This window comes from Tupaia chinensis, unplaced genomic scaffold (assembly GCF_000334495.1).
Source record: "Tupaia chinensis unplaced genomic scaffold, TupChi_1.0 Scaffold000322_1, whole genome shotgun sequence".
Lineage (NCBI taxonomy): Eukaryota > Metazoa > Chordata > Mammalia > Scandentia > Tupaiidae > Tupaia > Tupaia belangeri.
The window spans coordinates 5,673,447-5,699,161 of record NW_006159816.1 but is presented as its reverse complement, the minus strand read 5'-3'; the positions used below and the strand labels follow the sequence as shown (position 1 = coordinate 5,699,161).

The 25,715-nt window shown below is 37.0% G+C and overlaps 1 protein-coding gene across 3 annotated transcripts in view; it reads left to right on the top strand.

Annotated features, from left to right (window-relative positions):
* AGPS (alkylglycerone phosphate synthase) overlaps window positions 1-25,715 on the top strand; it is a 135,974-nt gene that overhangs the window by 104,220 nt on the left and 6,039 nt on the right. For 2 of the 3 annotated variants that reach the window (XM_027773119.1, XM_014589018.2), the window contains exons 17-18: window positions 6,599-6,698; window positions 8,961-9,018. In XM_027773119.1, the coding sequence (XP_027628920.1) occupies window positions 6,599-6,698; window positions 8,961-9,018 (158 nt within the window). Of the gene's footprint in view, window positions 1-6,598; window positions 6,699-8,960; window positions 9,030-25,715 lie in introns of all 3 variants that reach the window. The other variant, XM_027773120.1, reaches the window with a different exon arrangement.

The window sequence follows — 25,715 nt, the reverse complement described above, 5'->3', positions numbered from 1 at the left end:
AAGAGGCATTCTTAACAGGGTCTCACCGTGTTGCAATCCTTCTGCCCTAGCCTCTTAATTAACCAGGACAACAGCTGTATGCAGTTGCACCCAGCAAGGTCATATTGGCCTGGGAAGTGAACTGAAGTCTTCCATGTGGCTTCCAATCTTCCCGGTGGTGATTCTATGCATATGCTACTGGGCTGGGCTTGTCAGGCCTCTTAATAATAGTCCTGATAGTGATCCAAAAACTACTTTTTTCTGTTAGTTTGAAACATTTTAAATAATAAAATCTATCTTTTTTTTGGAAAATGTTTATTCCTTTGTTTTATCCAGTGGCAGTTTAACAGATTTTTACTTTTTCCTCCTTCTGCCCCAACTCCTTATTCACCACCACTCTATTGAAGACTGATTTGTCGAAGGTAGCAATGCCCTATTAAATTTAGCTGCATTTTCTGTTAATTGGTATTAATGCTTCTCTATGAGTAATGTATAATTTACTAATTGCTATAAGCTAACTTTACTTTTTCTTAAAATTTTATTTGAATTTGGTTATTCCTTAAGATAGTGCCCTCACAGTTAAAATAGTTTTCTAATTTTTTAAAACTTTGTAAATCTGGTACTTAAAATGTAAACATTTAAGGAATCCTTTTTTATGAGTGTGAATTAACACTAGAAGAAAAAAACAGCTGGCAAATTGACAGTAGCATTGTTAAACAGTTCATTTCTTCTGTTCTGAGGCACCTAACATTTGGCCTAAAAGGCAATTAAAATGTTAGATTAGATTCTGCTTGTATTGTGTAGTAAAAAGAGTACTTCTTCTGTATTCACTCCTTCTGTTAAATTAAATTCTTCGTGGGAACCTCCGTAAATTGCATTTGGAGATTTGAGTATGATTACCTTAGTTCCTTTTTTAAAGCTATTCTCATTGCTTTTTGAAAGCCCTGATATATATGATTTAATAATCTACTATTCAATATCTTTTGTATATACACATGAGACATATATTCATATGGGGTCATGGATGCTGCATTTGATATGGTCATTTGATTTGTTTTCCACATTTCTACTGATTATTAATGTGAATTCAGTGAAGATGCTATATTTTACCCAGCTTGTTCATATTTTATATTTAAATCTTTCTCCTTTCTCTAAGTTTTAAGTTCCACTAACTTTAGGGAAATTTAGAAGACTTATAACTGATCATCAGGTTTTGTCTAGTCTGTTTGGAGGCTGTGCTTAAATGCAGTATGTTTAGTTTATCTTAAAAGGCCCTCTTGGGGCTGGCAGGTGATATGGTGGTTGGGGCTCTCTGAACTCCCACATGACTGACTACAGTTTGAGTCCCAGACCTAATGCCTTACTTTTTCATTTCCCCCCTCTCTCTCTGTTTCTCTCTGGTCAAATAAAAATTATAATAAATAAATAATTCTTATAAAAAACTCTCTTGAGGGAAGTGGGAGTAGGGGAAGCATTTATTTCAGGCCAATTAGAGAAACGTTCATATTGCATTAATATTTTAATGGGGGGGGCAATAATCCAGACTTTTAAAATATGTTGTAAAATAGCATTTTCTATATACCCTTTGCCCATCTTCCTCAAATGTTAATATCTCATACTTAGTGTACAGTTATAAAAACTGGCCCAGCCATGGTGGCTCATACTACTAAGATGCTGTGGTTTGCAGACTGGGACCAAATCTGAGGCCTGGGTTTGAGTCCTAGTCCAGCCTAAAGGCCAGTTATGGTAGCATACACCAGTACTTTCCACAGCTCAGGAGGTCGAGGCAGAGGATCATGAGTTTAAAGTTGGCCTGGGAAACACAACGACATCCTGTCTAGAAAAGGCTGAGTCTGATGGTGCATGCCTGTAGTTCGAACTGGGAGGCTGAGGTGGTATTGCAACCATAAGACCCTGTCGTAATACAACCCCCCTCCAAATTAGTGTTGTTACAATACTATTATCTAACTCACAGAACTTTCTTTACCATGTGTGCCTCTAGTGTCTTTTCTTAAAAAAAAAAAAAAGAATTACTTATTTAACTTTATTTGTAATTTTTTAATTTGACCAGAGAGAGAGAAAGGGAAAGTGAGAAAGCAAGCTGCCAGGTCCGGGACTTGAACCATGGTTGGCCATGTGGGAGCCCAGCGTATTAATCACCACATCACCTGCTGGCTCCTTTCTTGTGTCTTTTTATCTGGTTCAGTGTCCAATCCAGGGTTACCTAATGTGTTTAGTTATTATGCCTCTTTAATATTCTCCAATCTAGAATAATTTTTCAGATTATCCTTCATGGCCTTCACACTTTGGAAAAATACTGGCTAGATACTTTGTAAAATGTTCCTCAGTTTAGATTCGTCTACTGTTTCCTGTGATTTAATTCAAGTTATCTATATCGACAAGAATACTGTGGAAGTGATATGCTCTTCTTGGACCATCATATCAGGAAGATGATGCTGACATATCTTAGTTGGTGATGTTAACTTTGATCACTTTATTAAAGTGATGCTTGCTAGGTTTCTTCCCTCTAAAATTACTGTTTTTCTCATTGTACTTACTAAATGCCTTTCAGAGAGAAACTTTGAGACTCTGCATGTCCTTTTTCTCATACTGTCAATCTCCCATTGATGATTCTTGGTGGCAATAGTATTGTGATATTTTCAAGTAATGATTTTTTATTTTAATCATTCCTTTTACATTGATCAATTACAATTCACAGACAGGAAGAACTCTTTCCTTTTTACTTTCCCTTTCTTGCTTCTTCCTGGAAGGATTAGTTTTTTTATTTTTTAATATAAAATTGTTTTAAAGAATTATTCTTTATTTATCATTATTATAATTTGCTGCAGGGTACATGTGCTCACCAGAAAAAGAGAGAGTAAGCAAGCCATTAGATCCAGAACTTGAACCACAGTTGATCCTGTGGGAATCCAGTGCCTTAACCTGCTGGCACAGGGCTTAGATAATTTTATTTCTGAATTATATCCATTATTATCATCATTCACTTTATTGTTCAAATTGTCCCAGTTTTGGCCATTGGGAACTCTTAAAATTGGTTTCTGAGGGACTAGCAGTTAGTGTAATGACTATGTCGCTGGACTCCCACGTAGTCAACTGTGGTTCAAGTCCTGGACCCGGTGGCTTAAACTCACGCCGAGCGCGTGGGTGTGCGTGTCCAAGAGCCCGAGAGGAGAATGGAGGAGAAGGGATTGTAGCATGGCCATCCCCCCTGGGGGGTGATTTCTCGCTTTCTGTCTCTCTGTCTCTATCTGTCTGGCGAGCGCATGCTCCCTATAGCAAAAACCTCTCCCCCCGCAAAAAAAAAATTGATTTCTGTATCCTTTTGACATGGGAAAGTAGTTTTTATTTATTTATTTTTTTGGTATTGTTTTAATTGTTATTATTTTTCTGCAGGCATGTGTGCTTACTGGAGACAGAGAGAATGTGAGAAAACTGCCCTCATCCTCCCCCAGGTGATGGCCACGCCACAGTCCCTTCTCCTCTATTTTCCTTCTGGGATTTTGGGCACACATGCACATGTGCCTGGCATGATTTTCAAGTTGCTGGATCTGCGACTCAACCTGTCATCTGCTATGTGGGAGTCCAGCATCTTAACCACCATGCTATCTACTGGCCCTGGGAATGTAGTTTTTAAAGACGAAGAAGAGTGCTTGCTCAGTCTTGGGAAATACTAATACGAGTCTAGGATGAGTGGCATATGAGAAGATGAAGAGGACTAGGGAGAGAGAGAAGCAAATCTGTGTGTCACTCAGGGCCCGTGTGCCATAGCTGGAGCACGCAGGGATCGTCTCCACATCTGTCACAGCAGTTGCCATTGCTCCTGTGGTCTTGCTTTCTTCCTCAGCTTCTTTGGTTTTTGTTATTCCTAATGTCAATTTCATGATTATTTTCAGTTCATCCTTTACTACACTTTTCTCAGTCTCCGTACCCAGCTGCTTCCACCACTCTTGGATGTCTAGCTTTTTTACTTTCCTTTGTTATTTCCCCGTCGATTTATCCTGCACTTTGCTAATATGGCATTTTTCTTCCCCAGAGCAGTATCTTACACTTCATGTCGGTCTCCATACCTTTTCTAGGATACCTTTTCCATTCTGACCTGCCCACATTTTCTTACTCTTTGTATATAATCACCCATTGTGACTTGGTGCCCTTAGCATTTTCCATGTTTATGGACTATGGTCTACACTGATTTTTAGGCTGCATGAGTTATTTATGTCTATTTTTATGTTCTTTCTTCCAAGGTTTCTGGTAGTGCATCATTAGGAGAACTACTGGCTATAAAGTGAAGCCAGAATTATCAGTGTTCTTCAGTCCTGTTTGTCATCTTATATCCTGAGACCATATCACATTTTTACTCTAGAGAGCTTAGACGAGTTTCTTTTTCTGCATTTAAACTATCTGTGTAGGAAAAAAAAATGTTAATGGTATTTTTTAATTGTTACTTATCTTTTAAGTTATAGCCAACACTGAAAAATGTCTTCCTTTTGGCCTCAACTCCAGTGCTTTACTTTTTCTACATAGACCTTAAGTCTTTTGAGCTATAAGAATCCAAATAAATGTAGTATTATTATCAGAGCATTTAATGTACTATGAAGAGATTGTAACTTGCTCATATTTTATCAGTATAGATTAAAAAATTTTTTTTTCCCTTCACAAGATAAGCACCCTGGACAAGGCCTGTCCCATTGTGATCTTCTTTCCCCAGCCTTCCAGCTAGTCAGGGGTCTTGGCTGTGCCTGTCCAGCAAGTGTCAGATCGACTGGGGATCTGAACCTGCAGCCAGCCATGTGGCTTCCATCACAGCAGAACAGCATGCCACCATCTATGCCACTGTGGCTGGGCCAATATAGATTATTTTTTAAGTAATGAAAATTTATTTTAGTTTGCATATCCATATGTATTCATGCATTTTATATTGCTGTTCTCAGCATTGAGAGGGCCAATAAATGGAACCAAGTTGCTTATTTTTAGTCTAATACTACCTTTCCCAAGGGGCAGGCATTTTATGTCATGTCTGTTTACTGTGGCTGTACAGAACATCATCAGTATCTACACATCTGGACCTCATTGTGTGGTCTTTTGGCAGGAGAATATGTTTTTGAAAAATAATGGAGCAGTATTGTTTATAATGTGGATATATCTCAAGTGCTGTCTTATACCAGCCATGTAGACATAATTATGTGTAAAACTGTTCATAATTGAACAAAGAAAAGAAAAAGTTGGTGTTACTTTTACTGTTAAGATATGTATACTTTTAAGTGTCATGTTTTTGTTATTTTGATTATGTGATTTTCGGAAAATTTTGGCCGGAGGGGAAGGGCACTTGCCAGAGAGAGAGGGAGGGGAAGAAAGTCCTCCTCCCAATGGGTTATGGTCATGCTGCAATCCCTTCTCCTCCATTTTTTCCATCCTGTTTGGATTTGGAGCACACAAGCACGTCACCTATGTTGGAGTCGGGATGGGATTCAAGCCACATGGCCAGCTGTGTGGGATCTCCTTTAATCACTAAGCCACGGAGCTGACCCTGCTTATACACTTTAAAACAGTATTTATCAGGACCAGCTATGTTGCTGGACTCCCATGTAATTGACCGTGGTTCACATCCAGGACCCGGTGGCTTAAAACTCACACCAGGCGCATGTGCATGCGTGTCCAAGATCCCAAGAGGAGAATGGAGGAAGAGGGATTGGGGTGTGGCCATCCCCATCCTGGGGGGATGATTTCTCACTTTCTGTCTCTCTGTCTCTGTCTGATGAGCGCACACGCCCTATAACAAAAACCTCTTTAAAAAAAAAGTATCTGGCTGTGCATTAAATGTGGTTTTACACATACAGTTCTCATTACTTCTAGATAACAAAATAACTTCTGTAAGACCAGTGGAAATGATATGTCATCATAAAATGTTAGTGAAATGTACAAAAGTTTTCGTTTTATTTCCCAGTAGAAATCTTAGAAACATGGACCAGATGAGAGTAAGACTGAATGTAGGGCTAGCAGGTGCCATAGTGTTTAAGGCACTGGACTCCCATGTGGTTAAGCATGGTTCAAGTCTCAGAACTGGCGGCTTGAAATTCACATCAGGTCCATGCACGTACTTGCCCAAAATCCCAAGAGGAGGATGGAGGAGAAGGGATTGTGGAGTGGTCATACTCCCTGGGGAGGTGATTGCTCGCTTTCTGTCTCTCTATCTCTCTCTGGCAAGTGCATGTGTCCAATAACAGAAAATATATCTCTCAAAAAAGAAAAAAAGATTGAATGTATACCTATGATACACTAAACTGGCACTTAAATGAAAATTTTCCATTGTTTTCCTTTGCATTCTCATTTCACCTGTTTTAGCAACAACTAAAGACAGTGAGTCTACTGAGTTGTCAGAAAAATGATGAAATTTTGCATAGAAAAGCATAAAAATAGGTCCTGACTTTCCTAACAACCCAGTACATTCCTTCCATGGAGTGGGAGCCTGTCTGATTAGAGAAGGAGATTATATGATAGCTTAGCTAGTCATTGAGGTGATCCTGCCTTTGAGTTGTGGAGATGTTAAATCTGATTTTATTTCATTTAAATCCTTGTGGGATTTTGTCTGTTTATTTTTTAGGGTGACTCAGACTTATGATGCAGGTGCATGTATCTACTTCTATTTTGCCTTTAACTACAGGGGAATTAGTGACCCACTGACCGTGTTCGAACAAACTGAGGTAAGTTTGCATACATACATAAAGCTCTTAACTTTCTTTTATTAATTTAAATAAATGTTATCTCTATTTATGATTGTAGTTTAATTCTTTTCCAATGCACATGGTTTGCCTAATGCTAGCCCATAGAATAAGCACACTTGGTGCACTGGCTTATGTACTGAATTGTACGTTTAAAATTAAGACTCTGTTTACCCGTAGTCTATAATTCATTGTTACTTAAAGTACTTAACAGCTGACTAAGTTAAACAACAGTAAAAATTCCTATGCTGTAGGAATCCTTGCTCTCACTTTGGCAGCTCACCATCTGCAGGTGGTGACTGCTGTTGCGGTCAGCAGCCTTAATGCTCTTGATTTTTGTTGTAATACGATCATTCTAGGTTTATGATTTCTTTGTATGCTAAAGCTGTATTTTGGCCATTGGAGTTATTTGCTAACAGCTTCATTTGTATTTCTTAAATGGCCTTAGCTGCTAGTTTTTATAAAGCCATCTGTTCATGGCCAGTATTTCTCATTACAAGTATGTTTATAGCTGGGGAAACAGACTAGACCATAGAAGAACTTACAGGAAATGGAGGTTTCTAACTTAGGTTTCCTAGTCATTTAACTCTGTTTTGTGCCTTCCAAAGATAGAACTATAAGGTAATTTCAATGGAATACTTTTAGACCCAAACTGTAGACAACGTTTGGTTGTCTCTCCCCATCCCTCTTCTTTTTAAATAGAATTGTTGAATTAAAATTGAAATGCAGTGAACTATATGTATGTAAAGTACACAGTTTCATGAATTCTGACATGTGTATCTCCCTGTGAAACCATTACCCCAATCAAAATAATAAATATATCTAGCAGTCCCCAAAATTTGAGTACTTTTTTTTTTTTAAATCACCTTAGCCTTTCAGTGCCTCAGTGTCATTTTCTCACTATCCAGAGAGCCCTTTCTAGTAGCACCACAAGCGGTATTGTTCCTTCTTTCCCAGTCCAGACTGCCATTTTCTAATTGCTTCCGACCTCAGGTACTAGGTGTTGCTCTATTTGAAGTAATTGTTAGAACGTGTGATTTCTTAGAGCAAGGGCTAACATGTTTATGATTCATTGGGAAAAAACCAGAAGTCCTAAGTCATGAGGGTCCTTATAGCTTACTTTGGATGAAGTGTGGTTCATCTCTCCCACCCGGGCTGTCTTTTGCCTTGATTTATACACACCTGAGTAATTCTGAGGGGTCAAGACATTGTAGCGATTGTATACTCATGAATCACTAGGAATTAAAGGTGATTGCAGTTCCTATGATCTTTTTTTTTAAGAATTATTTTACTTAACTTTATTTGTTTATTTATTTTAATTTAACCAGAGAGGAACAGAGTAAGAGAGAGAGAGAGAGAGAGGAAGGAAGTGAGAAAGCAAGCCACCATGTCCAGGACTCAAACCACGGTCAGCCATATGGGAGTCCAGTGCCCTTAACCACCACACGACCTGCGACCCCTCTATGACCTTTTTTAATTCTGCACTTCAGTCACTCTATATTTTAAATGTTTCTTTCTAAATTGAGCATTATGTAAGTTTAGTCAGGGCCTAAATGTTAGTAAGGTAAAACAAGGATTTTTTTTTTTCTTTTTCACACTTAGATATCTGCAAGACTGATAAATAATGTGTCTCAAGTCATTTACCTGAGAAATGTTTGCCATATGGGCTTTTATGGTTGATCCCTGATAGCTTGGTAAATAATACTGACTCTGAAGTCTATGTGATACTAGGCAAGTAATTTAACTTACCTAAGCCTCATTTTCTGTATCAGTGAAATGGGAATCATTATAATTATTCCATAAGGGTATAGTAAGAATACATGAGATGCTGCAGGCAAACGGCTTGGTACTATTTTAGATATACAGGAGGCTGTCAGTAAGCTTTAGTCACTAATGAGATGGTAACTGCAAAGTAGAACTTGAATCTGTCTTCACAAACTTTATTTATTATTGTTATTAAACAACTTAGTGCTGTTGGATTGGTTGTTTTGCTTTTACCCCCCCCCTACCCCCAGAGCTTTAAAGTGGTTTTATAGACATTATGACTATTAACTAGAAAAACATCTTATAAAATTTGTCTGCATAGTATAGTTGCTTTTTAAACATAGTTAGCCTGAGAGGAAAATTAGCTTCTAGATTATTTAACCCAGGAAATGTGTACCTCCTTTGGGAGTTAGGTCTTACTCCTGTACTCTGACATGAAATCTAAGTAACAATGATTTGTTCTGTAATTTCCAAATACAGGCAGCTGCTAGGGAAGAAATTCTCGCCAATGGAGGGAGCCTGTCGCATCACCATGGAGGTATTCTTTTGGTGGGTGGGGAGAGTATTTCTACTTTTAAAAATGCTTGGTTTAATAAAATACTGAGAAGAGTCATTCTAGGAGTAAGTAATTTAAGAGCACTTGAGGTTTCTTAAAAGTCTTTATGCCTTGGAATAGCTGACACTGGTAGTTAGGTTCTGATAGTCACCAAGAGAAGCTCGGTTTGATAAGCCTGCCTAGATATGGAGCCTTGCCAGCCCTTTTGAGTTCTCAGGGACCTCATGTTACTAGAGTATTGTCCAGCTTGCCTGGGAGGTATTTCACCATCACAGCAAAAAGTTTTAAGGTGGGGGACCCTACATAAATGTTTTTCAGCCATGATTGGAATATAGCTGGACATCACTTATACCATAAATCAAAAGGCTATTTATTCTGCCCACTCAAAACTCAGAAAATTAATCAAGACAGGATATGAAAAACTTTTTCAAGATTTTTATTCTGTTTTGTTTTTACTTGGTGGTCATTTGGTAAGTATCAAGTTTTATCAGAGAATTTATCAATCACCAATGAAGAATATGATATGTCTATTGCATTTTTGCATAGAAAATATGTCATGACTTTTCTGACAACCCAATACCTTTGTTATTAACTGTCTTAGTAAAGTAGTATGAGACAGTCCTTTAGAAAGTTAAACAGTAGCCATTCTGTCATATTATTTTTGAAGGTATTTGCCCATCATTTGGAACAGAAATTAATTCTTAACATAAGAAAACTTTGAAAAGTTCGTGGAAAATCCATCTTATGAAAATATATTTATGGATTTCAGAAATTTTGTACCAAAATACATTTATACTTTTTAATTCTATTTTCTGTGAAGTTTTAGAAGTTCCCTTTGTATCTCAATTTAATTTGATGCTTAGGAAAATAGAAACATGTAGATTTTTAAATTTTTAAATATTTTTGAGGGAAGAGCATGATGATAAATGGCCAATTTAAAAATTCAGTTTCCAATTCTGTCCTGGATTCTTTATATCTTTCATTCATTCCTATTTTATTTCCTTCATAGCCTTTATCATTATCTAATATGTTGTGTAATTGTACTTTTTAAGATTATCTTTCTCTTCCTACTGTATAGTGAAGATCGTGAGTATAGGGGGTTTTGTTCTGTCTCCTGCTGTAAACTAGTATGTAGAACAGTGTTGTTTCCTGTCAGCTCTCCATACACTTGTGTAGAATGAATGAAAAAATTTTGGTGGAAATTTCTGGTGAGCTACAGAGGTTCTATATTCATATAACATTCTTACGGCCAGGTCTGGAATAATTGCTAAAGTGGCTGAATTAAATAAAAAGACAATTCCCAACATCATCGTATTAATTTAATTTTTTGCTCTCACTTTACTTTTATCATAACACCCATAAATACATTTTTAGCATAGTTGGTTGATAAACTTTTGAATTTGCTCTTTTCCTCCTTTTCTTATTTCTTATCCCTTCCTTTGATGGAAGTGCTAATGAATGTTAGAATGACAGAAATGAAGGGAGGAAAATGAATATAACAAACCTCTAAAGTAGAATGAAAATCTTCTGATTACTCTAAATGTCTAAACCTACTTTTGGAATTTTATTTTTGTTTTTATGATAAGAACATATGTGTACATATACACACAGGAAGGAGAGAAGGAGAGAAAGCACCCTTGACAGGGTCTTGTCATATTCCATTTCTCTTTCTCCAGTTCTCCAGTCCCTCAAGCTCTTGGCCAACCATACACTCACCTGCCTGGCGTGTTTTTAGCCTGTCCCAGGGATCCGAACCCGTGGTTGGCCATGTAACTTCTAATATTGGAGTCTAGTACACTGTGGACATTACCACCTGAGCTAGGCTTAGTTTTAGATTTTTTTTTTTTTTTGACTCCCAAATGAAGTCTTTTTTTTTTCTTTTTGAGAGGTTTTTGCTATACGTGCGCTTGCTAGAAAGACAGAGACAGAGAGACAGAAAGCAAGAAATCATGCCCCAGGGTGGATGGCCATGCTACAATCCCTTCTCCTCCTTTCTCCTCTTGGGATCTTAGGCACACACGCACGTGTACCTGACATGAGTTTAAGCCACTGGGTCTGGGGCTCGAACTGCGGTCAACTACTTGGGAGTCCAGCAACATAGCTATTACGCTAACTGCTGGTCTCGCAGAATTTTTTTTTAAGAGAGACGTTTGCTATAGGTTGCATGCACTCACTAGAGAGACAGAGAGAGATAGAGACAGAAAGCAAGTAATCACTCCCCAAGAGTATGTCCATTCTGTAATCCCTTCTCCTTCATTCTTCTCTTGAGATTTTGGGCATGCATTTACACATGCCTGCTGTATTTTAAGCCGCTGGGTCCAGGACTCAAACTGCACTTGATTACATTGGAATCCAGCAACATAACCACTACGCCATCTGCTGGTCCCTAGTTTTGGAAGTTTAAACAAGAGTGATATTATACAGATACTTAGATTTTTAGCACTTATTTAAAAATGTTCAGAAAATCATACATATTATTTTAAATGTCTTACTCTGTTTCAGAATGGCATTATATTAATACATTAAAAACTTTAAAAATAGATATTATGAAGTATTTATGTGTTCTTGGTTCTAAAATGATAACATTGCTGTTGGAAACAATATAGCCATAATTACTTGATCTAAGAGAAATTAAGGTTTTCTTTCCATAGCCAACAATGTTGCTTTTTGGTATGTGCCAGCAGCCCAAAATGCACCTTCTTGAAACATGGTAATTCTTTTTTATTTTTGGAGAGGGTTTTGCTATAGGGCATGTGCACTAGCCAGAAGGACAGAGAGAGACAGAGAGACAGAAAGCGAGAAATCACCCTCCAGGGGGAATGGCTATGCTACAATCCCTTCTCCTTCATTCTCTTCTTGGTATCTTGGGCACACATGGACATGCTCTCGGCGCGACTTTAAGCCACTGAATTTGGGACTCGAACCGTGGTCGACTGCATGGGAGTCCAGCAACATAGCCATTACGCCAACTGCTGGTCCCGAAACATGGAAATTTAAGTTCTGTTTTTATAATCATAAATGTGAGAGAGATTATTCTGTGAGGGAATCTCATATATAAGAAATAGACACATAATTGTCAGTCAGGTAATTGATTATTAGACGAGCTGTTTCCATAATTGTGGAATGAAGTTCTCAGTTTACTCAAGTTATACAAAGTGTCAGAAATTCTGTGGAAATTAGGAATGACTAAATGACCTGCAACTTTGTGGACAAAAATCAAAACCAGTGGTTTTTTTTTCCCTTGGTCTATGATTCTACTTCTTAAGGATCTATGAGGATATTCAAGTCCTCTAGTAGTGACTTGTGGCTTCATGTCAGTGCTCAAAAGGTTTCGGATTTTTGGAGCATTTTGGATTTTTAAAATAGGGATGCTCAACCTGTATTATTTCTGTTTTTCAAATGAAAACACTAGGCTCTGAATAGATAGTAACTGGCTCCAAAATAAGCAGTAATTATTAGTGCCAGAATCTGAATTTGAACTTATGTCCACCTACCTCAGTATTCCTGTTCTTTTACTTAAAAGCCTAAAATATCTGAAATGAGTAAAATCTAAAAAGATTAAATGCAATAGCATTTGAAAAAGGATACAATTTTTAAAAAATGTATATATATGAAAAGAAGTTACACAGTACTCTTTTCCTCTTAAAATATAAAATCTTTGTGTCTTCAGTTTTGACATTTTCTAAGTTAATTATTTGCCCTATTTTCGATGAAACAGATAAAAATGAATCAAAATTTTAATTTCCTCATTACAGACAGACATCTTTGTTATTTTCTCAGTCCTATCAGTTCTTGCCTCAACTCAGTTTTTCTGGTTGTTTTTATAATTCTTCATTGCTGGTTCTCAACATGGCAGCAGTATTAGGTAATAAAACAAATGTAGGTCAGATCATGTTAGTAACCCTACTTACATAATTTCTGTGCATTTCAAACTCTAGGCTTCTGGATCTTTATCTAGTGAAGACTCCAAGTTTGATGAAATAATTTATTTTTAGAAAGTAATGTCTTGGGGGCAGCAGACAGTGTAGCGATTACATTGCAGGACTGCCACAAGGCCAGCCGTGGTTTGAGTTCTGGATCTAATGGCTTGAAACTCACACTGGGCACATGTATGTGTATGACCAAGATTCCATGAGGAGAATGAAAGAGAAGGGATTGTGGTGTGACCATCCCCTCTGGGGGACTGATTTCTCAGTTTCCCTCTCATTGTGTCTGTCTGTCTGTCAGTCTGTCTCTCTCTCTCCCTCTCTCTCTGGTGAGCAGCCCTGAGGCCAAAACCTCTACCAAAAAAAAAGAAAAGAAAAGAAAAGGGAAGGGAAGGGAAGGGAAGGGAAGGGAAGGGAGAAGGGAAGGGAGAAGGGAAGGGAGAAGGGAAGGGAGAAGGGAAGGGAGAAGGGAAGAGAGAAAGGAAGAGAGAAAGAAAGAGAGAGAAAGAAAGAAAGAGAGAGAGAAAGAAAGAAAGAAAGAGAGAAAGAGAGAAAGAGAGAAAGAAATTATTGTCTTGATGTTGAATGTAGCAAGGTATGGTTGCATATTAGCTTATTAAAGAGGATCTATGTTACTTAATAGCAATTTTTTATTCTATTCTATTTCTGGTATTGTTATTTTCTTTGTGATTAAAAATATGCCTGCATGGAAACAAATTCTAAACTACCTGGTATCCTGGAATGCTCAGAAAAGAACGTCAAAATACAAAATATACTGCAGATGTGCTGATACAGTGAAGATGCTTTCTTTTTTCTTTTCTGTTTCTTTTTTTATTTTTTTTACTACTTTTCTTCTTCTAAATTGGTAAATAGAGTGTTCCAGGCCTCAGCCCTTGGCCCTTCGTTTCTCTGTGTTCACTCACTCACTCAGTATTTTTCCAAGTCCACCCATTTCAAAGACCGTCTATATGCCGATGACTCCCAGATACCAAAGCACATCCCCTCCACCACCACCCTAGTTTCCATCACTGTCTTCTGCTGGGAGTCTGCAGTGGTAGCCTTCTAACTGGTCTATTTCCACTATGCTTTCCTACTCTCAATTCTCTTGCTGCCCAAGCAATCTTTTAAAAAAAAAAAAATCAGTGGTTTGGGGACCAGCATATAGTGGAATGGTTATGTCACTAGACTCCCATGTTATTGGCCGTGGTTCAAGTCCTGGACCCACCTGCTTAAAACTCACACCAGGCACATGTGTGTGCCCAAAATCCCGAGAGGAGAATGGAGGAGAAATGATTGTGGTGTGACCATACCCCAGGTGTGGGGGGTTGATTTCTCGCTTTCTGTCTCTCTGTCTCTCCAATGAGCACACTCGCCCTATAGCAAAAATCTCTGTTAGAAAAAAAAAAAAGAAGAAAATAAAAAAATAAATCACTGGTTTCACCTCAGGTTAAGAATAAAGTCTAAGCTCCTTATCAAAGCCTTCAGAGGTATACATAGTGTATCCATCTGCCTGTCTTCATTCTGATTACTATTTCCTTTTAACAACATTGACTTTCTTGCTATTCTTTCAACATGCTTTTACCCTTCAAGGCCCTGGCTATTTGTCCCCTCTTTTTCTAATATAATTTCTTCCCCTTAGATACTTGCATGGCAAACTTTCCTCATCATTTAGCTCACTTTTCCCCCCCAAGAAGTTTTTGCCTTAGGGCATGTGCATTCGTTGGAGAGTAGAGAGACAGACAGTGAAAGGGAAAGTGAGAAATCACCCCCCCACACACACAAGGGGAGATGACCATGCAGTAGTCCCTTTTTCTCCATTCTCCTCTCAGGATCTTGGGCACACACACATATATGCCTGGCATGATTTTAAAGTCACCAGGTCTAGGACTCGAACGTGGTTCACCATATGGGAGTCCAGCAGTGTAACCACTATGCCATCTGCTGGCCCTGAGGTCACTTTCTTAGAGGTATCTCCTCTGTTCTCTTGTGTAATTTCTGTATTCTCCATTTGAAATAAGTTCAGCGAGGCTGTCAAAGTGAGTTCAATGACTTTATCTTATTTGCGATTGTATCCTCCAGTGCCTAGAAGAGTGAGTGGCTGCTCTACAGAGTTCAGCATAGTAGATGTCAGTGACTATGTTAAATGAATTGATAAGTGTATCCCAAGTGCTCATGGAATTTGGAGGAGCTTTACAAATTCTTGAACAGCTCTGGATCTTACGTTAGAATGGCAAGTCTCATTGCTAATTTATCTTTAAACATTTAATAAAACCTAAACCTGAATATAGGGTCATATTTAAACATAGAAAGGCTTAGTTAATTCTCTAATATTTCTGGGAAAGTATAGTATCAGAGTCAGTTATTTCAATGGAGACGTAAGACACATAATGTACATTTTTCTTCAACTCCAAACTCTCAGCCATTTCCATGCCCTTCTGTAGAGGCATTACATCGATAAGGCTCCATTCAAACTGAAAGCAAGTATGATTTGAGGGAGCAATATAGACGGGAAAGAAGATAAGCTTTGGAATGAAATCTGTATTGGACTCCTGGCCCTGCACTCAACTGGCCATGTGACCTTAGGGCATTCATTGCTCTGCATTACGATGTCCTCACCCACAAAACAGGAATAGTAGTATCTGTCTCATCAATTTACTGTTAAAACTATCATAATGTGCATCAAGTATCTAAAATAGCTTCCATATAGTAGGTCCCTGAACATCAGTCTAGTGTTTTATTGTTGTTATTTTTTAATAATAGAAATAGTATCAGGAAGAATTCTAATTTGTGTTCTAAACTTTTCCCCAAACTATTGGGAAAAAAAATTACAGTTTATTTGGAAAAGATCTCTACATTCAAAGGATGTGATTTAACAATAACTTTAACAACTTTTATGTATATTCTGCAGTTAATCTCACTCTATAAGAAGGTCTCTTAACAATTCTTACAATTTTTATGAAAGAAAAACAAATTTCCTTCACACTGCAGGTATGGAATTTGCTTTAGAAAAATGTCTATTTTTATAATAGCTTCTCTGTTTAATCATGTAAATTGTAAATTTCAAATCTCTGCTGCTGTTCAGTATAATTTCATAAAGCAGAAACATTTTCAATATAAATTTTCAGTAGTGTGTTTAGTTGTCCTGCTAAACTTCTCCAATACTAGAGCTTTTGAGAGTTCACTTATTTTTCTGTGTGGAAGAGATTTTCCTTGATTTGCATCTTGAACTTGAAAATCAGGTTGACCTCTTAATAGCATCTTTATTTACTGACCTTCAGGCAGCACCATGACACTCTCAGTACCACTTTTGAGTTTCATAGTAGAAGAACTGGGGGTTGGGAGAATATTGATGCAATTTCTCTTAGAGGGTTTGGCCTGTAATTGTGATTAATAACAGTTGCTTTCACTATCTGGAAACAGACAGGCTGGTTTGTCTGCCTACAATCATGCTGTGATAAATGGAGCTATTTTAACTTCGGTTTTGTGTATCAAAGAAAACAGATGTAGTCTGGAACTAGAGGCTATAGGAAATATAAAGCTTGCTTAACTTAATCTTCGTAGTGCTTGTTTTTTTAACTGAAGAGCTGGTCAGTTTAAACAGCAAGAGTTTATGTCAACCCTGTATTTAATTTCAATTTATGATTTAAGATTTTAAGTTGTTATTTGCTAAAGTTATACCTACATCTTTGTCAGAAGGTGAAAAAAAATCTTGTTTAAATATAACAACTCTTAGCTTAAATATTATTGTCTTTAATTAATCAAAATTATTTTCTGTCACAAGCATGGACAGCTGATCTTCGCTCTTTTTTGTGCTCTTAAAAAATCTAGAAATTTCAGAAAAGTAAAAAATAAAAGAAGACTACTCAAAAAAAACTAAGACAAAGATTAACTTTGGGACCATTTATTAAAAACCTGCAGTATGTGGGGACTAGCAGTTGGCATAATGGCTGTGTTGCTGGATTGCCATGTAGTCAGGCTGGGTACATGTGTGTTCATGCCCAAGGTCCCAGGAGGAGAATGGAGGAGAAGGGATTGTGGTGTGGCCATCCCCTTTGGGGGGTGATTTCTCGCTTTCTGTCTCTCTGTCTATCTTTTCTCTCTGTCTTTCTGGCGAGTGCACATGCCCTATAGCAAAAATAAATCTCTCCCTGCTCCCCAAAGAAAAGAAAAAGAAAAAACCTGCAGTGTAAAATAAAAGGCATACAGATTGGAAAGCAAGAAATAAAACTATCCCTATTTATAGAAGACATGATTGTCAATGAAGAAAATCCCAAAGAATCCATAAAAATGGAGTCAGCAAGGTTGCAGGATACAAGATCACATGCAGTGATATCAATTGTTTTTCTATATTTTAGCAACAAATGAAAAGAACCCGAAATTATTTATTTGTTTGCTTATTTAAAGAATTATTTAATTTTTTAATTAATTAATTTTAGTTTGACCAGAGAGTTACAGAGAGAGAGAGAGAAAGAGAGAAAGCAAACCACCAGGTCTGGGACTCTAACCACATTGGCCATGTGAGAATCCAGCACTCTTAACCACCACACCACCTGCCAGCCCTGAAACCAAAATTTAAAGCACAATATGGGTTGAGTTTCTCTTATCTGAATTGCTTGGGACTAGAAGTGTTTCATATTTCAGATTTTGGGGGGATGAGGGTTTCAGAGTATTTGCATATATGTAATGAAATATCTTAGAGATGGGACTAAAGTTTAAATATGAAAGATGTTTATGTTTCATACATACTTTATACACATGGCCTAAAGGTAATGTTATACACTGTTTCTGGATCGTAGTTTTCTTTCTTTGTTTGTTTGTTTTTTATATTTTTGTCTTAGAACCTGTACACTTGCTGAAGAGACAGAGAGAGAGAGAGAGTTAGAAATGACCCCCTGAGGGAATAGCTATGCTACAGTCCCTTCTCTTTCATTCTCCTCTGAGGATATGGGGTATGCATACACATGTGCCCAGAGTGATTTTCAAGCCACCGGGTCTGGGACTCAACCACAGAGTCAGCCACATGGATCCAGCTACCTTAACCCCCACTCCACCTGCTGGCTCTGGATTGCATTATTTTGTCTGCTTCCTGTCATATGAAATCTGATTTTCCACTTGTGGCAACATATTGGTTCTTGAAATGTTTCTGATTTTGGAGCGCTTTAAATTTTTGGATTAGGGATGTCCATTTATAGTAGCTCCACAGAAAATTAAATAGGCTCAAATCTAATTAAACATGTATGTACTTAGACATAACTCTAAAAAACATGTACACAGGGTCTGTATTTAGAAAATTATAGAATGCTAATGAGAGAAATCAATGAAGACCTAAGTAAAAGAAGAGATATTGAATGTTGATGGATTGGTATGAATATCAGCATGATAAGTGTCCATTTTCTCCAAATTGATACTGAAACACGTTTCCTATCCAAATTTCAGTCCAAGTTTTTATAATATAGTAAGGGTATTTTAAAATTTATATAAGGCAAAGAAACAAGATAGCTGAAATTATTTTTAAAAAAGTAGAATAGAATGAGAGCCACCAATCTTCCTGATTTCAAGACTTTCTAATATAGTTACAGTAAACAAGACTGTGGTATCAGAGGGCTGACACATAGATCAGTGTAACAGAGTAGAAAACAGAAATAAACCTGTGCAAATATGTTCAGTTGATTTAGACAAGATACATAAGTGATTCAATAGAGAAAGCATAGCCTTTTCAACAAATGATGCTAGAGCAATTGGGTATTCACAGGCAAAAAATTTTTTAAAAAGGAAGAAAAAATTTTATCTAACTCTCACACCTGTACAAAAATTAAGTCAAATGGATAATAAACTGAAATGTGAAACAAAACACTGTAAAAATTTTACAACAAAATGATGGAAAATACTTTAGGCTCTAGAGAAGGCAGAGTTCGTAGACTGAACACCAAAGACATAATCCATAAAAGGAAACATTGATAGACTGAATTTTATCCAAATGAAAAGCTTTTGCTCTGTGAAGGACTTCGTAGTAGGATGAAAAGATAGACGACAGAGAATGTATGTGCAAACAACATATCCAGCAAAAGACATATCTAGAATACATTAGGAACTCCCAAAACTCAGTAGTAAAAAGCATTTAGAAAATGGGCAATGAAGAAACATTTTGTGGGAAAGGAATGCAGATGGCGAATAATCACATGAAAAGATATTTAACATCATTAACCATTAAGGAAATGTACATAGAACTATAAGAAATATCACTGTATACCTATCAGAGTGGCTGCGATTAAAACAGTGACAGTATCAGATTCTGTCAATGATAAAAAGAAACTGAGCCTCATACATTGCTGGTAGTATAGCTATTCTGGAAAATGCTTTTGAGTTTTTAATGACATAAAATGTGCACGTACCACTCAACTTGGCAATTGTACCCTTGAGCACTTGTACCAGAGACATGAAAACGTCACATAAAAACCTGTACATGAATATTCATATCTGCTTCATTTATAATCTGGACACAGCCCAGATGTCCTTCAAACTGGCAAATGGCTAAACTATTATACCCGTATATGGAATGCTGTATTAGCAATAAAAAAAGGAACAAACTGTTGAGACGCACAGCAACTTGGATGAATCTCAAAAGGTTATGTATTGTATGATCCTATTTCCATATCATTTTTGAAATGACAAAATTCTAGAAATAGAAATCAGATGAGTGATTTCCAAGAGTTGCAACTTGAAAGGGGGCAAGTATAAACAGGCAGCACGGAGGAGCCTGTGCTGATGGACTGGTTCTGTACCCTGATTGTTTCAATATCAATAGCCTGTTCTTTTGATAGCCACCAAATGAGAGTATATGGACTTGCCAGTGTTTAATCTTTATGAGGTTCCCGTAAAATCACAGAAAATTTGTTTTGCCTTTTATGCTTTGGTTTTTTTCTTTGTGACTGGCCTTTTCTCACAAAAGATTTAAGTTGGTTATAATATTTTCCCACTAAGTCAATGTGGTAAATAGCTAGATTTAAGATCAGACTTGTAAAAGCCAATTTAACCTGTAAGTTAGCTGAATATTAAACTATTTCAGTTGTATCATAGGGTAAACAGATTAGAGAGGTGACAGACAAATCTTTAGCAAGAATGTACTGATTGATCCTGCCTCTTCCCACCTTGCAATCACAGTTGCCCAGTCCTATACAGAAAGGGCTAGAAACAGTGTTGTGTTTGCTGCCTCTGACCATGTGCTCTACCTGTAGGGTCCAACCTATGTGTGTCATTAGGAGAGAAAAGTGATTTTTGATGATACCACTTATTTTTGGACCTCCTTTTCTTCCCAACAATTTTATTTCTAGGACTCTTATAAGTAAGATGTTTGTAAGTCTGAGAATACCTATACTACATTATACTACATTATTATACTATTACAGAATACTTAACTATTTATATTAATAGATTCACATAATTACAAATAATTGTACTAGATATTTGCAGCTATAATATCTGTTTAAAATGACTTTAAATAAAATTCATTTTTAATATCCTATAGCTATGTTATCTAATACAGAAACTACTAGGCTACATGTAGCTATTTACATTTAAGTTAATTAAAATTAAATTAATTAAAATTTACTTCCTTAGTTGCACAGGCAACATTTCAGGTGTTCTAATATCCATATGTGACTGGAGACTACAATATAAACAGGGCAGATATAAAACATTTCCATCATCATAGAACTTTACATTGGGCAGTGCTATGAAGCTTTATTTTTTGTTTTCATCTATTGGTTAGAAAAACGGCCCCAAGAATGCAACTTAAACATTTTTTCAGTAGACATCAAACTCTTGGAATTCACTTTTAAAATAAATCAGCATTTGTCATTAGTAGTTTATGTCTTTCCAGTGTATCTCCTGTCTTCTATTATACTTTTTTTTAGGATTCCTCTCAATTTGGCCAATAACTTCCCATTTAGAGCAAGGTCACCTTACAAATAGCAGTAAACCAATTTCTGCTAATCCAGTTGGTTGCAATAGTGAAAGTGTGTTGCCTTTACGAAACTGCTTGGGCTCTTAGAAGATAGCCACTTGGCAACATAAAGACATCAGGATTTTACCATCTTGGCACTGTTGACATTTTTATCTCTGTGAGTCCTAATTAAGAGTGTTCTCCTGTGTATTGTAGGATAGATACTTAATTGCATCTCTAACTTCTTCCCTGTAAATACCAATAGTATTACCTCAGTTTTGACAACCACAAATGTCTCTAGACATGCAAAATCAACCTCTTTTTTTTGGCCGCTTTTTGGGGGGGGGAGTTTTTTGTTGCTGTTGTTTTTGTTTTTGTTTTTTTTTAGAGATTTTCGCTCTAGGGCTCATGTGCTCACCAGAGAGAAAGAAAGCAAGCAGTCTCCCCCACCCTACCCTCTGCCAGAGGCGTATGGCACAATACAGTCCTTTCTCCTCCATTTTCCTTTTGGGATTTTGGGAATGCACACACATGTGCCCAGTATGAGTTTTAAGCCACTGGGTCTGTAACTTGAACCATGGTTGACTACATGGGAGTCCAGCAATGAAACGATTTTGCTGTCTGCTGGTCCCCCCATGACATACTTTCTCTCCTGCCCCAGTTACTATAGAATAACTCTGAATATAGTGTCATAATAATAGGGAAGGCAAGGCAGATGTAGCAAAGGAAATTAAGGAAACCCAAATTGTTTTCCCTAGATATTTGAATTCCTAGCCCTTATATAAAATGACTCATGGATAGCTGTAGTTCAATACTTACTTTTTACTTCAGTTAACCTTTATTGAATTCTTACTATGTAGCATGTACTATGTTATATAACAGTACTGAAAAGTGAGTAAAACATGGCCCGAGTTTTCAAGGAGCATGTGACGTTTCCTATCCTTTTCTTCTCTTATTTATCTCATATCATTTGATCTAGTTGATTCCTTTGGTCTGTGTTCTGTGGGCATTGATTACTACTCTGGTTTAAATTTGAAATGTGTCAAGCCATCATTTGTGGGTGTATAGTAGAATTAGCACTTGATTGTGGTCCTAAAGATAGCTTGAGTCTAGCTGCTTTTGTTGCATAATTTCTAAAGACCTATTCAAGGGTATGGAAGCGCTTAGAGTTATTGTATAAAATGCACAGATGAAATGTTAGCATGAAGAAAAATTACATCCTAAATATTGACAATAAGAGAAAAACTCTTAAAATATTTTATTTAAGTTGCTTTGTTAAAGTTCATGAATTTGTCGTTGTATCAGAAGTTTCACTAGTAGAAAATAAGTCATATGACTTAAATCAAGCAACTTTTACCTACTGAACACTAAATTGGTCTTTAATGGAATCTTGGATAGTCATGGCCCCATTTCCTATGCTCTTAAAGCCTGTATTTACATCACTTAGTTGGATGTTCTTGGCAAGCATTCAGCATGTACCTCTACCAAAACCAACCAACCAAAACTGTTCTTGATAACACAGGCAAATGGACAGCTAAATCCTCTTTTCAGTTTGAACTCTCATCTAAAGAAGTATCATAACAGTCAAATATCATATAACTCAAAGAATGGGAATTTTCCGTTTTCTGTTTTCCTCAGCATGTAACAAGTTCCAGGGGCTAGAATTTACATCTGCATAGAGGTTGAGTGTCCATCCAGTGTCCACCAGTAGCTTGGTTGGATTAATTAAATCTTGAAATACAAAATCAATTCTCAAATCACTCATATAAGCACTAGGTGAGGTCTGGGTTTCCTTTTTCAAATCTGATTTATAGAATAGTGCTAAAGAGGTAATCCAGAATATTCAAGCCAGAACTTTTAAAATACAGTTGTTAAATATAAAGGTTACGAACTTTTTGTTTTGGCCAAATTCTTCTGAGCTTTTACTCTAGTAATCATCTAAATCTGACCCACTTCATAATTTTTTTTAATGTCTGTAACAATTCTTTTTTACTTCACACTCAAAATCTTGATTCAAAGAGTTAAAATTTGTCCAACTAAAGAGACTTCTGTGATTAGCAGACTCTGTATTTATACCTTTTAAGATGGGGTGGTTTAATAGTTTCCACTAACTCTTTCTTTAAACCACAAAGAGTAGTTTCAGATAATTTTTGGCGGCTAGGCTGGTCACCATGTCCACATTTTCCTCACACAGCATGACCTCGCTCCCTACTTCTGGTGATGTGCTTGTTCATTATTTTAAGCCATTGATCTTGCCACAAAATACAATTTTATCTTTGATCAGTTAACATCAAAGGAAAATGTTGAGCCTGTGGTTTCAAAGACTACCCTTAAAAGCTTTCATTTCTCTCTTCCAAAAGTACATTTTAAAAAAATGTACGTAGTGGGACCAGCAGGTGGCATAGTGGTTAAGACGCTGGACTCCCACATGGCCAACTGTGGTTCGAGTCCTGAACCTGGCAACTTGAAACTCACAGATACTGAACATTATGGATAATTAATGGGGAAATTTTTTTTTCTGCTTAAATTAAAAATGGTATTTATCGTTTCACAATTTGTTTTCTAACAATGCATATACAGACAGTATTTGGCCCATCTCTTGGTATCTTGTGAAATATTTCTAAGTCTCTTAAATCCTGGCTTATATACTGAGGACATATTATATACTTATAGTAATAGTGAATTGTGGAGTACAGGGTCGCTACTTTTGTTTCAAAGATAGTGAAGTAGGATTTTTGTAGCTATAGTGTGAACTCTACAGCTAGATTTATACCATTTATTTATACCGTAAGTCAAAGGAATGTATTTGCTCATGGCTGCTCTATGCCAGACAATTCAAGTCTAGAAAAAGAATAAGTTTCACGTGGTATGAATATATATATACCTCGCCAGTGAGTAACTATCACAGAAGATATAGTGAAATAGCCTTAAGCCACCTATTGTTTGCCCTCTTTTTTCCCCCTCCTTTAATATAGCGTATAAGGAAAGGATAACATTTCTTCCTTTTCTGAAAATGAGCTCTATGATGCTTAAACAACTACTGTGTAGTCATTACATGTGTACTATGTAATGTATTACATGTGTGTATCAGCATAGTGAACTAGTAGTGCAAGTAAGGATTGTACAGAGGACATTATTTTTAAGAATTATTTTATTTAACCTTATTTATTTATTTATTTATTTCATTTGAACAGAGAGAGACAGAGCAAGAACAAGTGAGAGAGAGAAAAAGTGAGAAAGCAAGCCACCAGGTCCAGGATTCAAACTGTGGTCAGCCATGTGGAAATCCAGCACCCTTAACCACCATACCACCGGCTGGCCCCCAGAGGACATTATTTATCTCTAGAATGGAAAACTTCTGCTTTTAAGTGTGTTTCCTCTCTGGGATTAGGGCCTGTGGTGTTTTGCTGTTTTAATTTGTTGATACATCTGAGACAGCCACAGAACGTTTTACAGAATATCAAGACTATTTCCAATAATTGTCTTGTTAAAATTGGTTTCTGGGGACCAGCAGATGGCATAATATTTACATTGCTGGATTCCCATGTCATTGACTGTGGTTTAAGTCCCGGATCCAGCCATTTAAAGCTCACACCGGATACATGTGCGTGCATGCCCAAGATCCCGAGAGGAGAATGGAGAGAAGGGATTGAGGCATGGCTATACCTCCTGGGAGGGGGGGTGATTTCCTGCTTTCTGTCTGTCTGTCTCTGTCTTTCTGGTGAGCACACGCAACCTATAGCAAAAACTTATCTTAAAAAAAAAAAAGAAAAAGAAAACCTTGTTTCTGTTTATATACTTGTCCTACAATGTTAACGACTTAAATTGCTAAGGAAAATCAGGTATTTCTAGTCCCTTTAATTTCATAAGTCTTGATTTCCGAACACATTATGTATTCTGTTAAGTGTGGCTGAAAAGGCTCACAGACTCTCTGCCACTAAAGGGTTAAATTCTTCCATCAGATACATTTATGAGGGGCCAGAGCTGTGTCAGCTGCACTGTCTTTTTTTTTTTTTTTCACTTTCTAGTTCACTAATCAAATGTATGTTAGATTGATTATTGTAAAAGTATAAACCATAGAAAATTTGACAAGATAGATGTGTAAATTATCCTTTTGACAGAACTAATGATGCACTCCAAGCACCTTCTGTTTTCCGGCTCTTGGTGAGCAACTTCATTAAATATGCAATGGCTGTTGGGTGGCTTCTCAGATGATGGTTCAGTTCCTTGTGGAATTGCATTATTACTAGAGGTGTAAAAGCAGGCAGACAAGCTAGCTGTTGGGCATCCTGCTGAGGTTCTAATGTGCTCCATCTTGTTGGAGCAGTTGTTTGCAGTCTTTTCAGGACAATTACATCCATAACCACAGGACACATTCAGTGAAACTATATTACAGATAACAGTGGAGACTGGCATTGACTGGCTCTTCACCCCGCTCTCTTGAGCTGGCTCAGTGTGGGTAGCTTAGAGTAGCATAGTAATGCCCCTTCTAGCATTCACTGAGCAGACACCTTTTTAATTTTAATCCTGTGGGGCAAATCTAGAAATAACTGACTTTTAACTGTTTTTAAGTGCTTGAAACAATAGGATATTAGAGTTGTACACACTATAGATTCTAATCCATTTGCAGATGAGAAAACTGAGGATGAAACATATTTGTAAGTTGTCCCTTAGGAAGATAGTAGAAGGTCCTGGTAGAACATCTTTTAGGTGGTAGAGATGATGTAAATAGGAATTTGTACTATGTAGCTTCTGGTTTTAGAACTCTTAAACAAATTTTTCATTTTGAATTAAAGTATTTTTTCCTGCTG